Here is a 15281-nt window from a genome sequence, read left to right on the forward strand (position 1 = left end):
TCTTGGGCTTCCCTGGTGGCTCAGATGGTAAAGAATCTGCAAGCAATGTGGGAGACCTGGATTTGATCCCTGGGTTGGGAAGATCCCCTGGAGGAGGGCATGGCAACCCCCTCCAGTATCTTGCCTGGAGAAACCCACGGACAGAAGAGCCTGGAGGGCTACAGTCCATGGGGTCACAAAGAGTTGGACACAACTGAGCGACTAAGCACAGTACAGCATATGGTAGCTCTATTTTTAGTTTCTTAAGGAGCCTCCACACTGTTTTCCATAGTGACCAACCCAATTTATATTCCCATAAGCAGTGTAGGAGGATTTCCTTTTCTCCGCACCTTGTCCAGCATTTATTGTTTGTGGATCTTTTGATGATAGCCATTCTGACAGGTGTGAGGTGATGTCTTTTAGTTTGATTTGCATATCTCTAATAATTAGCAATGTTGAACATCTTTTCATGTGCCTCTTGGCTATCTATATGTCTTCTTTGGAGAAATGTCTATTTAAATCTTCAGCCCATTCTTTGATTAGGTTATTTGTTTTGATGATCCTAAGTCTCATGAGCTGCTTGTGAATGTGAGAAACTAATTCCTTGTTGGTCACAATGTTTGCAAATATTTTCTCCTATTCTGTGGGTTGTCTCTTTGGTTTGTTTAAGGTTTTCTTTGCTGTACTAAAGCTTTTGTGTTTAATTAAGTCCCATTTGTTTTGCTTTTATTTCTATTACTCTGGGAGATGAATCTTTATCTTGATCCTGTGACTCATGTCAGAGACTGTTCTGCCTATATTTTCATCTAAGAGTTTTATTATGTCTGGTTTCATATTAGATCTTTAATCCATTTTGAGTTTATTTTTGTGTATTGTGTTAAAGAATGATATAATTTCAATTTTTTTATGTGTAGTTGTCCAGTTTTCTCAGCACCATTTATTGAAGAGAATGTCCGTTTTCCATTGTATAGTCTTGGCTTGATTATCATAGATTCTTTGACCATAGGTGCATGGGATTATTTCTGAGCTTCTCCTGTTCTATTCATCTATATTTCCTTTTTTTGTGCCAGTACCGTACTGTTTTGATCACTATAGTATTGTAGTATAGTCTGAAGTCAGGGAGTCTGATTCCTCCAGCTCCGTTTTCCTTTCTTAAGATGTCTTTGGGTATTTGGGGTTTCTTATATCTCCATACACATTAAATTTTGTCTCTAGCTCTGGAAAAATGGCATTGGCAATTTGATTGGGATTCCAATGCATCTGTAGATTGCCTTGGGTAGTATAGTCATTTTGACAATACTAATCCTTTCAATCCAAGAACATGGTATATCTTTCCATTTGTTTGTGTAATATTTAATTTCTTTCATCAACATATTATTGTTTCAGAGTACAGGTCTTTTGTCTCTTTAGGCATGCTTATTCCTAAATATGCATTTATTTAGAAATGACAGATTTAAAACAGGCAGAGGAACCAGAGATCAAACTGCCAATATTTGTTGGATCATAGAAAAGCAAGAGAGTCCCAGAAAAACATCTACTTCTGCTTTACTGAGTATGCCAAAGCCTTTAACTGTGTGGACACAACAAACTCTGGAAAATTCTTAAATAAATGGGAATACCAGACCACCTTACCTGCCCCCTAAGAAATCTGTATGCAGGTCAAGAAGCAACAGTTAGAACTGGACATGGAACAACGGGCTGGTTCCAAATTGGGAAAGGAGTACATCAAGTATATCAGTATACTGTCACCCTGCTTATTTAACTTATATGCAGAGCACATCATGTGGAATGCTGGGCTGGATGAAGCACAAGCTGGAATCAAGATTGCTGGGGAAAATATCAATAACCTCAGATATCCAGAAAACACCACCCTTATGGCAGAAAGTGAAGAGGAACTGAAGAGCCTCTTGATGAAAGAGGAAAGTGAAAAAGCTGGCTTAATACTCAACATTCAAAAAACGAAGATCATGGCATCCGGTCCCATAACTTCATGGAAAATAAATGGGGAAACAATAGAAACAGTGACATATTTTATTTTCTTGGGCTCCAATATCACTGCAGATGGTGACTGCAGCTATGAAATTAAAAGATGTTTGTTCCTTGGAAGAAAAGCTATGACCAATATAGCATATCAAAAGCAGAGACATTACTTTGCAAACAGAGGCCTGTCTAGTCAAAGCTATGATTTTCCCAGTAGTCATGTATGGATGTGAGAGTTGGACAGTAAAAGAAGCTGAGTACCAAAGAATTGATGCTTTTGAACTGTGGTGTTGGAGAAGACTCTTGAGAGTCCCTTGGACTGCAAGGACATTAAACCAGTCAATCCTAAAGGAAATGAGTCCTGAATGTTCATTGGAAGGACTGATGCTGAACCTGAAGTTCCAATACTTTGACCACCTGATGTGAAGAACTGACTCATTGGATAAGACCCTGACTCTGGGAAAGATTGAAGGAGGGAGGAAAAGGAATGAGAGCATTGGGTGGCATCACTAACTCAATGGACATGAGTTTGAGCAAGCTTCAGGAGTTAGTGATGGACAGGGAAGCCTGGCGTGCTGCATGCAGTCCATGGGTTTGCAAAGAGCTTTATATGACTGAGTGATTGAATTGAACTAATTCCTAGGTTTTTTGTTTTGTTTTGTTTTGCTTTTTGATGAAAAGGTAAATGTGATTATTTCTTAAATTTCTCTTTCTTATCTTTCATTGTTAGTGTGTTAGAAATGCAATAGTTTTTTTGGTACTAAATTTGTACCCTGTAAAGTTACCAAATACATTGATGAGCTCTAGCAGTTATTGACAGCATCTTTAGGATTTTTTATGTATAGTATCATGTCATCTGCAAACAGTGACATAAAACTTCTTCTTTTCTTATTTGTATTCTTTTTTTTTTTTTTAATTTTTATTCTTTGATTGCCATGGCTAGGGCTTCCAAAACTATGTTGAATGAAAGTGATAAGGGTAAGCATCCTGGGTTTCTTTCTGATCTTAGAGGAAATGCTTTTTGCTTTTCACCATTGAAAGTAATATTTGCTGTAGCTTTGTCTCTATGACCTTTATTATTTTAATGTAGGTTCCTTCTATGCCTACTTTCTGGAGAGTTTTTATCATACATGGGTGTTGAAATTTGTCCAAAGATTTATCTGCATCTCTTGACATAAACATATGATTTTTATTCTTTAAATTGTTGATGTGATGTATCACATGTATTGATTTTTGTGAATATTGAAAAATTCTTCACCCCAGACTTCATCATCGTGTATGATCCTTTTAATATATTGTTGGATTCAGATTGCTAGTATTTTGCTGAGGGTTGTCCTATCTAGTTCATCAGTGATATTAGTTTATAATTTTATTTTTTGTGTACCTTTTTCTGATTTTGGTATCAGGGTAATGGTGGTCTCTTAGAATGAGTTTAAGGGTTTTCCTTTCTCTGAGGTTTTTTTTTTAAATAGTTTCAGAAGGATAAATGTTGGCTCTTCCCAAAATGTTTGATTGAATTTGGCTGTGAAGCCATCTGATTCTGGACTTTTTGTTGCTGAGAATTTTTAAATTAAAATTTCTATTTCAGTGCTTGTGGTTAGTCTTTTTATATTTTCTATTTCTTTCCGTTTCAATCTTGGGTGATTGTACCTTTCTAAGAGTTTGCTCATTTCTCCCAAGTTGTTCCTTTTATTTACATACAGTCACTTGAAGTAGTCTCTTATACTACTCTGTATTTGTGTGGTATCTGTTGTAATTTTTCCTTTCTAATTTTATTGAATTATCTCCCTTTTTTATGAGTCTAGCTAAAAGTTTAATAATATATTTTTTAAATCTTTTCAAAGAACCAGATTTTTGTTTCATTGTTCTTTGCTATTGTTTTCTTCATATTTTTTTCGTTTAATTCTACTTTGCTTTTTATGATTTTTTTTCTTTTACTGGCTTTAGGTTTTGCTGATCTTTCTCAGTTGCTTTAGGTATAAGGTTAGATTTTGTTTGGTTGTTTCCTGAGGTAAAATCGTATTGCTATTATAATAGTTTCCCTCTTAGAACTGCTGACTTTTGCATCCCATAGGTTTTGGATCATTATGTTTTTTGTTTGTTTGTTTGTTTTCATTTGTCTCTAGGTATTTTTTTATTTCCTTTGAATTCTTCAGTGATCCATTAGTAGCATATTATTTAACCTCCACTTTTTTGTGTCTTATGTAGTGGTTTTTTTTTTCCTTTAGTTTATTTGTGGTGGTTGAATTATTGTGGTTGGAAAACCATTGTGGTGTTTGATAGGATTTCAATTTTCTTAAATTTACTGAGGCCCATTTTGTAGCCCAGCATGTGATCACTACTGGAGAATGTTCCATGTGCACAGGAGAAAAATATGTATTCTGCTGCTTTTGAATGGAATGCTATATAAATATCAATTAAGTCCATCTGTTGTAATGTTGTCATTTAAGCCTATGTTTCCTTATTAATTTTCTATCTGGATGTCCTGTACATTGATGTAAGTGGGGTGTCAATATCTCCCATTGGCCAAACTCTGGAAAATAGTGAAGAGTGCTGCAGTCTCTGGGATCACAAAGAGTCGGACATGACTTAGTAACTGGACAACAAATGTATCCCACTATTACTGTGTTACTGTCAATTTCTCCTTATATGGCTTTTAGTGTTTGCCTTATGTATTGAGGTTCTATGTTGGGTGCATATATATTTGCAATTGATATGTCTTCTTTTAGGATCCCTTGATCATTATGTAATGTCCTTCTGTTTATCTTATAGCAGTCTTCATTTTAAAGTCTATTTTATCTATTATGGATATTGCTACTCCAACTTTCTTTAGATTTCTATTTACATGGAATATCTTTTCCCATCCCTTTACTTTCTGTCTGTATGTATCCCTATGTCTGAAGTGCGTCTGGTGTATACAGCATATATACAGGTCTTGTTTTAGTATCCATTCAGCCAGTCTTTGTCTTTTGGTTGGAGAATTTAACCCATTTAATTTTAAAATAATTATCAATATAGATGTCCTATATGCATTTTCTTAATTGTTTTGGGTTTGTTTCTGTAGGTCATTTTTTCTTTTTCTTCTTTCCTTGTTCTCTTCTCTTGTGGTGTGATGACCATCTTTAGTGTTGTGTTTGGGTTGCTTTTTCTTTCTTTTTTCTCTTCTTTTTTTTCTTTGTATCCACTGTAGTTCTGGGGTTTGCTAGTCTCATGAGATTTGATATACAGTCTATATATGTACAAAGTCATTTTAATTTGCTGTCCTCTTTCCTGCCTAGAGAATCTCCTTTAGCATTTATTGCAAAGCTGATCTAGTGGTGCTGAATTCTCTTACCTTATGTTTATCTGTGAAGCTTTTGATCTCTCTGTCAATTCTAAATGAAAGCCTTGCTGGGTAGAATATCCTTGGTTATATGTTTTTCCCTTTATCATATTGACCATATCTGTCACTCCCTTCTGATCTGCAGAATTCCTGCTGTGAAATTAGCTGATAATCTCATGGGAGTTCCTTTGTATATTACTTATTACTTTTACCTTGTTGCTTTTAATACTTTTTATTTGAATTTTATCTTTGTCAATTTGATTACTTTCGTCTTGGCATGTTCCTTCCTGAGTTCATCCTGCCTGGTTTTCTCTATGCTTCCTGGGTGTAGGTGATGGTTTCATTTTCCATGTTAGGGAAGTTGTCAGCAATTATCTCTTCAAATATTTTCTTGGGTCCTTTCTCTCTTCTCCTTCTGGGACCCCTATAATCTGAATGATAGTATGTTTAACGTTGTCCCAGAGGTTTTCTAGACTGTCTTCATTGCTTTTAAATGTTTTTCCTTTATTCTGTTTTGCAGCAGTGATTTCCACCATTCTGTCCTCAAAGTCACTTATCTGCTCTTCTTCCTCTGTTATTCTTCTGTCATTACTTCTATTGTATTTTTTCAATTCAATTATTATATTGTTCATCTCTATTTGCTTTTTAGTTCTTCTGTGTCTTTGTTAAACATTTATTGCATCTTCTCAATGTTTGCCTCCTTTCTTTTTCCAAGATTCTCTATCATCTTCATTATTATTATTATTATACAAATTTTAGACGGTGTTTCTGGGGTTTCATCGTGTTTCACCTTCACCTCTACTATTTCATTTTATGCACTTTCTGTGATTGTGGTATCAATTCTAAAGGCTGAAGGATTGGTGGATGAGGCTATAAAAGAGACTTGTGTAAGTTTCCTGATGGTTGTTGTGGTTCAGTCACTCAGTCATATCCAACTCTTTGTGAACCCATGAACTGCACCATGCCAGGCCTCCTGCCTTCACCATCCCCCAGAGCTTGCTCAAACTCATGTCCATTGAGTCAGTGATGCCATCCAACCATCTCATCCTTGATCGTCCCCTTCTCCTGTCTTCAATCTTTCCCAGCATCAGGGTCTTTTCCAATGAGTCAGTTCTTCGCATCAGGTGGCCAAAGTATTGGAGTTTCAGGATCAGTCCTTCCAGTGAATATTCAGGATTGATTTCCTTTCTGATTGATTGGTTTGATCTTCTTGCAGTCCAAGGGACTCTCAACAGTCTTCTCCAACACCACAGTTCAAAAGCATCAATTCTTCAGTGCTCAGCTTTCTTTATGGTCCAACTCTCACATCCATACATGACTACTGGAAAAACCATAGCCTTGACTGCCTTTTAATATGCTGCCTAGGTTTGTCATAGCTATTCTTCCAAGGACCAAGCACCTTTCAAATTCATGACTGCAGTCACCATCTGCAGTGATTTTGGAGTCCAAGAAAATAAAGTCTGTCACTGTTTCTATTGTTTCCCCATCTATTTGCCATGAAGTGATGAGACAAAATGCCATGATCTTCATGTTATGAATGTTGAGTGTTAAGCCAGATTTTTCACTCTTTCACTTTCATCAACAGGCTCTTCAGTTCCTCTTTGCTTTCTACCATAAGGGTGATGTCATCTGCATATCTGAGGTTATTGATATTTTCCCCAGAAATCTTGATTCCAGTTTGTACTTCATCCATCCTTGCATTTCACATGATGTGCTCTGTGTATAAGTTAAATAAGCAGGGTGACAGTATACAGCTTTGATTTACTCCTTTCCCAATTTGGAACAAGTCTTGTTGTTCTATGTCCGGTTCTAACCGTTGCTTCTTAACCTGCATACAGGTTTCTCAGGAGGCAGGTAAGGCGGTCTGGTATTCCCAGCTGTCTAAGAATTTTCCATAGTTTATTGTGATCTACACAGTCCAAGAAGCTAGCATAGTCAGTAAAGCAGAATTAAATGTTTTTATAGAATTATCTTGCTTTTTTTCTTTGATCCAGTGGATCTTGGGAACTTGATTTCAGTTCCTATGCCTTTTCTAAATCCAGCTTGAACATCTCGTGGTCCTCAGTTAGTGTACTGTTGAAGCGTTGTGTGGAGAATTTTGAGCATTACTTTGCTATAGGTGGACTTTTGACTGAGTGAATTTTAGACAAAATTAATTTTTAATTTAACTGTTTAAATATACTTCTTCAAAAAGGGGATAAATTTGCTCAAAAAGGGACTAAATTTGATTTTTCATTTTTTAAATGAATTTTAAAATGCCTGGTTCCATAACATAATGTTCACTTATAAAATACTCAGTGTTCTAAAAGTAGCCTGTATATAACTTGTATTACCTTCAAGAATGTATATGGCTGGCACAGTTTTGACCTTTTATATTAAGACTGTGGGTCACATCAGAATTCTCCCATAAATCCACCTAAAACTTATTATCAACCTTAACATCCAGGAAGACCACCCAGCAAACTTTCAACCAAGGACCATTTCTCAACTTAAAATATTATGATAGAGCTCTACTGGGATGGTAACTGGACACTGGCATTTTTTTTTTTTTCAAACTTCACCAGCTGATTCTAAAATGTAAAATTAAGGTTAAGAATCTCTGATCTAAAATACTGAAACACATGTTCCAATGTTTCTAAAACAGTTGAATTCAGGAGTTCAGGGTTCAAAACAAAATTGAAACCACTGTAAGCACATCTAACTTAAAATGAGCAATACAAGCAGTGAAGTAGTGATGCCATGCTCATTTTGGTTTTTTCTTCCTAGGCAACATAGCCTGCATTTATTGTTAAGAATAGTTGGATTAGATATTCATTTCATTGCAACCTCTGAAATAGTAAGGGACAGAAAACTAGCTTCTCCTTAAGTTCTCTGGTGGCTCAGATGGTAAAGGATCCACCTATAGAGATCCGGGTTCGATCCCTGGGTTGGGAAGATCCCCTGGAGAAGGGAAGGGCTACTCACCCTGGTATTCTTGCCTAGAGAATTCTGTGGACAGAGGAGCCTCGTGGGCTACAGCCCATGGGGTTGCAAAGGTCAAACACAACTGAGCAATTAATACTTAAGTTAGTTTTACAACTGGATTTTAAAAATACTTTAGAAGCACAATTTCTTTAGTTCTTCTTTAGTTGAAAATAAAGTTTAATAATCTACATTAAAAGTAAAATTGGATAAATCACAGTGACATTTTTCTCAATATTTCTCAATAACAACATCAATATTAATAAATCCTACAATACTTTGTATACATTACTTTTAAAAAATACTGATACATTCTTGCTTATATTAAGAAAACTCATCTTTATTTGTAGAATCAGTTTCCTTGAATTTCTATTTTTATTTATTATTGCAAATGAACAGTGTCTGCTCTTGAATCACATGGCAGTATGTTTGCCAAATAGCTTCATTTTCCTTTGCTGTTTTCACAGATTACTCAAAACCAGGCTTATTTTCACATGGGGATAATAATCATTCAGCTCCTTGACACAAAATGAATGTGTTTGTGTTCTGCAATCAGCTTAAAGTGAGGCACTCAAATGGCCTAGAATAGGGCACAAAAATTTTTGCTTTCATTCATTTCAAGACAGTGTGTTATTATTACCCTCCATGTTTCCACACAGCTGTCATCTAAAATTCCACTATGAAATAGATCCATAATTAACTGTTCAGTTTGCACATTAAATACATTTTAACAAACAGCTCTCTTCTCTGAGAAGAGAATGTTACTGCCATTCTTAGCTAACAATCTCAGTTTGGAGGGTGTTTATTACATAAAGTATTCATAAGACAAGCTGATCCGTGCTATCTATTCAAAATGGACCCTTATTGAATCATGAGCTATTCAGACTTATCCAAAGTAATTATAATGGACTCTAGTAAATTAGGAAATATTTTAAAACTGTAAAAACTCTTTTGTGATTTCTTTAATTTAAATAGTCATGTGCCAAAAGTAAGTTCAAGTTATCATACATTTACCATTTAAATATCAACTTGACAATAAGTTAGCATCAATGAAATGTTTAATAATCATTAATTCACTGATGGTTATTAAGTATAAGTAGATTATTACATATTATATTTTATATATTAAATAGAATTGTATCATATTTTCATATTAATATTTATTCAAAATATTAAATATTTACATCATTGTAAGAAAATAGTTTAATATTCAATATTAAATTGTAGAAAAATATCTTGAATAATTTAATTGCAGTGAAGCCTAAAAGGATACATTATATTCACAGAAGTCAGCATATTTGTCACCTCAACATGAAATATGAGCCCAAAAGAGACAAATACAATTTCAATCTGGTGATATATAAAATATGATATGTAAAGATTCAGAGTGAAGTGTCATCCTCAGTGATTAGATTTTCCACTGGCTTATTTTGAAATTTTTTGGAAGGAATCCTGAATAAGAGATTCCATCCATGAGTCTTTTAATGCAGGATCCAGTCATCCTGGATAGCATTCCCTGTTCCTCTCTTGCAGCTCAATCCTGAGATGAAGAGGAGGGTCTGGGGCAGCTGGTTGTGAGTCTCCTCACACCATTGTTCAAGTCTAGGTGTTGCCAGGAAACTGAGAATTGGAGCTCTTTATTTTATAAAAATACAGATCTGTATCCAAGATACAACTAAAATGTAACAGAGAGGAATTAGTAATTCAAAATATAAGTGAATAAACAGAGATGCAAGATTTACACTTTGAAGTAGATGTTATTAATTTAAAAGACTGAGCACAGTTCATTACACATAAGCTATAAATGGATACTTGTTAACATGTGAGGTATAGAAAATTAATGAAATACATCAATCTATAATTTATGTGAGTGGGTCCTTAAATCACTTGTCCACATGCATATTTAAATGTTATCATCTGTCCATTTGGACATGGCAGGATGAGCAACCTATGGAACAAGAAGCAGAACTTAAAGCTCGCTTTTCATAATCACCTAATACTAAAATCAGTGAGTACAATGCATATTAATTTAATTAGCCTCCAAATTTATGATGCTGAACTCTTACTATTTCTCATCATTTGACTATCGTTTTTCAATTGTCTGTATAGGGTATGGGAACATGAACACTCCCCAAATATAAATCTCGTGACTATATAAATTGACATGCAGTTTCTTTGAAAAGTGTTAATCACTCATGTCTGACTCTTTGTGACCCCATGAACTGTAGCCCGCTGGGCTCCTCTATCCATGGAATTCTCTAGACAAGAATAATGGAGTGGGTTGCCATTTCCTTCTCCAGGGGATTTTCCCCACCCAGGGATCAAACCCTGGTCTCCTGCATTGCAGGCAGATTCTTTACCAACGGAGCCACCTGGAAAGCAGTTTTTTTATTTCCTGGTTATACAAAGGGAGCATCCCTTTTCAAATCTACATGTTCATGGATAATTATAATAGTACATATGAAAATATATTAAATTTTACATTTTGTCAAATACAGAACTAAAAGAAACTTTTATGATGGGAAAATCTTTTATAAAGCAGTCTATATTTTGTTTTCTTTTTAAATAAGATGTGTATCATGATGGATTTAAAAATCAGTGAAACATATAGCAAACAGTAAAGGATAAGTGAATAAATGACTATAGTTTAAATTTCCTTTTTTAACCTAAATTTTCTATAGTGTATACATATTATTTTGAGAGTAAGAAAAATAACTTATTTTTAGGTTAGTCATACCTATGTATCTACTTACTCTTCTTAACATCTGTGGCAAAAAAAAAAAAATTCTAAAAATATGTAATTAATTTCACGTGTGCAATGTGTAAAACACAGACACTTTTGTTCAGAGTTCCAAACTGCATTCTGTGGCCCAGTGCAGCAGAGATGGGTCACAGTGAGCGGATTATGGAATGGTGGAAGGGGCACTGGGCTGCTGGAATCCTGATTTGTGAGCAGCGTCCTTCCTGTACTCCACTGTTTTCTATGAGCTGCACCATGGAAAAGGGTTGCAGTGCATTGGTTACTGTCTCTGGAGTGTTATCTCCTGACTCTAACAAAAGAAACAAATTCTGTCAGAATAATTAACCTTCTGACATGAAAATCAAGAAACACTTCCTAAGTCAGAATGCATAGAGGGTTGATACATCAACGTTTACAAACCGTGAGTCAAATTATCTTGAATGTGAATTGTATTCTTGCACTAACACTTGCTAAACAATGTCAGAAAATGGCAATGGATCTTGGTGGCCAAAGAAAAAGTCAAGATCCTAAACAGAAGTCTACTTTTGGCCATAAATGTGTTTAATCTTTCAACATTAAGAATACAGCCAATTTGGCTGAAATTTTAGGTAATAAAAGTTATTATATAAAAATTCCTGCCTAATATCTTTCTTAATGTGTCCAGATAAGCCAAACTACTTTCTACATTTTCCTCATTACTGTATTAAGAAGTATTTTTTTTTTTATCAGTTGCTTTCTGTATGCAGAGAATTGCTTGTTGGTAAATTCTAATTTATTCAGAATGAAATCTAGTGTTTATGAGCAGGGTGGCTTATAAAGTGATAGAGTCTGTCTCTAGACTTGACTGCAGCAGAAGAGCTAAACAACCATGAAAGAACAGAATAGGTTTCAGAGGTGAGTCCAGCCCTCCTGACCATGGCTCCTGCAACTCCATCAGAAGGTCTGAGAAGTAGTTGTTTATATTCAAACATTTTCCCTATTGCCTTATTTACATGGTATTAACATTTTAAATGTAAATAATTGAGAAATAGATGGCCTGCATGGGAAAAGAATCTTTAGAAAAAAAAGAGTGGATATATGTGTATGTGTAACTGATCCATTTTGCTCTATACCTGAAATTAATACAACATTGTAGATCAACTATACTGCAATAAAAAAATAAAAATGAGAAACAATAAAGAAATATGAGAATAAAATGCAATGTTGACAGAAAGAAAATATTGATAGAAAAAGTGATACAATCTAAATAAATTCCCATCCTGTTACCAAATATGCAGTCACATATCATCAAATTCATCCTTGCCATTTTCTTCAGAGCATATAATTTTGTAAAGTAAATCTCACAGGTGATAATTCTTCCTTAAATTTATGTGCCACATGTGAAAAGCAATGACTGTATTTTACAAATAAAAATTCCATTTGAAAAAGTGATTCATAAATAATAATATATCTTCTAATGAGAATGTAAGCTTTAAGAGATTGTTCACTGAAGTATCTCCAGGATTGAGATCAATGGTTTGCATGTGTTAGCCATTAAATAAGTATTTATTGCATGAGTAATGGTTTCTGGTCTTCTACTTCATCACATGATTTATAGTCTGGCACAATTTTTAAACGTAGGAATACATTTCTCAAAAGTAGATAATAAGAACCAGGGAGGGACATATCCATTGTGTACGCCATCATATTCCTAAAGCCTGACAATACCTTTGTGCTCAAAGGACAAACTCAACTTTTGGATAGCAATCATTATGATGGTGGCTCCTGTTTCTGAATCGGCCTCGTGATAGTCACCAGAGAAGTGAGTTGATTTGATGCCTCTATTCTGAGGAGGGTGCACTTTCTCCCAATGTCTGAACATTTCCTTCCCTGTCCCGATGGAGTACTACACCTTCATTTCATGGAGACCCAAACACAGGCCACCTTCATCATCTCCTTTACTGCTCCTCATAAAGAGGAACAGATTGGCCTTCATATTATTTTAATAAAAATCTAGGACTGGGAACATTTAAATGAATTTTATTTTTCAAGGCAGTCAACTGGTGATACTGCACATATATTTTCAGGAACCAGAAACTATACTTCTAAAGTAATGTACTGTATTGATATATCATAGGCACTTAATAATATTACTGAGTTGAAGTACAATGAATTTTAACTGGGTTTTAAATTAAATTATGTAGTTTTGAAATTAATTTATAGACTGATATGCTTACTGACTATTAATTCTTATGATGGAGAAGGCAATGGCACCCCACTCCAGTACTCTTGCCTGGAAAATCCCATGGATGGAGGAGCCTGGTAGGCTGCAGTCCATGGGGTCGCTGAGAGTCGGGCACGACTGCGCGACTTCACTTTCACTTTTCGCTTTCCTGCATTGGAGAAGGAAATTGCAACCCACTCCAGTGTTCTTGCCTGGAGAATCCCAGGGACTGGGGAGCCTGGTGGGCTGCCGTCTATGGGGTGGCACAGAGTTGGATATGACTGAAGCGACTTAGCAGCAGCAGCAGCAGCAGCAGCAGCAATTCTTATGAATCAATCATTATTTGGCACTTTCAGGAACTACATGCAGTAAAAATGACTTGAAAGTTACAATTTCTGTACTTAAAAGTTTATAAATATTTTAACTGTGTATTATTCTATGATCTTTATGATAACAGAAAGACACAACATTACTGTCATATCAGTGAGTCAGACAATGGAAATAGTGAAACATTTAAGAAAGACACTATCCAGAATGTTCATTGTTGCTGTTGAAAATTATCTATAATTGTGATTAATTGGTTTTGAAATTTTGATTAAAATTAATCTGTTCAATTTTCTGGCTCTCTAGGTAAAATCTCATCCTGTAATTACATAAATCAATGTGATCTAGACTTCTAAAAAAACTGGGGTTAGAAAGATAGAAGTAATTTCTGAGTTGTCAGTGACTAATGAATGTTTTGATTTCAGTTTTAGTAAAGAAAAGGTCTTACCATAGCTGTCATAGGCATCCTCACTTACTCCATGACCATAGTCATAGTATTCGGGAACACTGCAATAGATTTAGACAGTAATCAATGTTACTGTATTTGGGAGGAATCAACCCCAAAACTTACATGGAATTTGAAATCAAAATGTGTGCTAAGGTAATAGTCCAAGAATCTCTAGACATAAAACACTTATTTGAACATAAATAATAATAGAATAATATTCACTGAATAATAGAATTCTAACAAGAATATTCAGTAAGAACGACACAGGTTATTGACAAAGATTGCTACAATTTTCTCATCCCACATTAGTACTTTTTAAAAAATCCCTATCCTCCAATTATATAAATCAAATTTCCTCTAAAACACAAGTATGAGACTTCAAGAGGAGAATTATGAAAGGTCTAGTTCCAAGAAAAAGTGCTACACAAGATGACAATCTGGTCAATTGTGTGTAACCTTTAGCACAATTAGCTTAAGAAATATACATCAATTTCATTTTCACTTTCATACACTGAAATTATACTCCCCTCCAACTTTTTCACAGCATAGGTCCATAGGTTTCTCACATACATAGGTTATTCCCTCTCACTTAATATATTGCTAGATGCTTAGCCTAATGTTACCAAGTTATAATTTTTAAAAATACTATACAAAAAGTGGAAATTATTTAAACTTAGCTTAATATTTGAATAATTAATGTGTATTTTACTTAAGAATCCACAATATTTGTGGTACACTATATTTTTTTCCCTCCAGCTCCTTCATCTAAAGATCTCTGCCTGAAAAAATTTATGCTTATGTACATAAAGTTTATATGTATATTTAAGTTTATATGTATATTCACATATATAATTTTATGTAAAAAATATAAATTATATCACAATTGTGAATTCTTTTCAAGTATATAAAAGTGTGAAAAGAAAACGGCTTAATATCAAATACCAAATTGTATAAGGGTTGAGAGTGTGTGATAAATTGCCAAAAGTTAGGTTGGAAGGAAGACAGGAAGACCTAAAATTAGTTGGTTGTCTTTATCTCTCAAGACAATCCCATAGGCCTCATTTTATAAAATACTTGAGACTTCATTGATAGTAAAGAATGATAATGGAGAAAGAAAAGTCTGTATATTAGAGGTAAAAAGAAAGATAGATGGAAATTCTGCCAATTTTATATTTCTGGGAAGCAATTGATAAGGAATAATTCATTTTAGTGTAATGTAGCTGGAGAAGAAAAAGATAACTTTATCTTCATTGCCAGGATAATTATATACAAACTCTCTAAGGAAAAAAAAAAAAACATACGGTAATAAGTTTTCTCTGCATCC

The 15281-nt window shown here is 34.6% G+C and overlaps 1 protein-coding gene across 6 annotated transcripts in view; it reads right to left on the reverse strand.

Moving 5' to 3' along the window:
- Positions 1–15281, reverse strand: part of KHDRBS2 (KH RNA binding domain containing, signal transduction associated 2) — a 631271-nt gene that overhangs the window by 105779 nt on the left and 510211 nt on the right. For 5 of the 6 annotated variants that reach the window (XM_081523653.1, XM_081523657.1, XM_081523656.1 and 2 more), the window contains one exon: positions 13958–14016. In XM_081523653.1, the coding sequence (XP_081379779.1) occupies positions 13958–14016 (59 nt within the window). Of the gene's footprint in view, positions 1–7819; positions 8431–13957; positions 14017–15281 lie in introns of those variants that run through there. The other variant, XM_081523660.1, reaches the window with a different exon arrangement.

This window comes from Giraffa tippelskirchi, chromosome 8, assembly GCF_054371585.1.
Source record: "Giraffa tippelskirchi isolate mGirTip1 chromosome 8, T2T-mGirTip1v1.2.pri, whole genome shotgun sequence".
In the NCBI taxonomy this organism is placed as follows: Eukaryota; Metazoa; Chordata; class Mammalia; order Artiodactyla; family Giraffidae; genus Giraffa; species Giraffa tippelskirchi.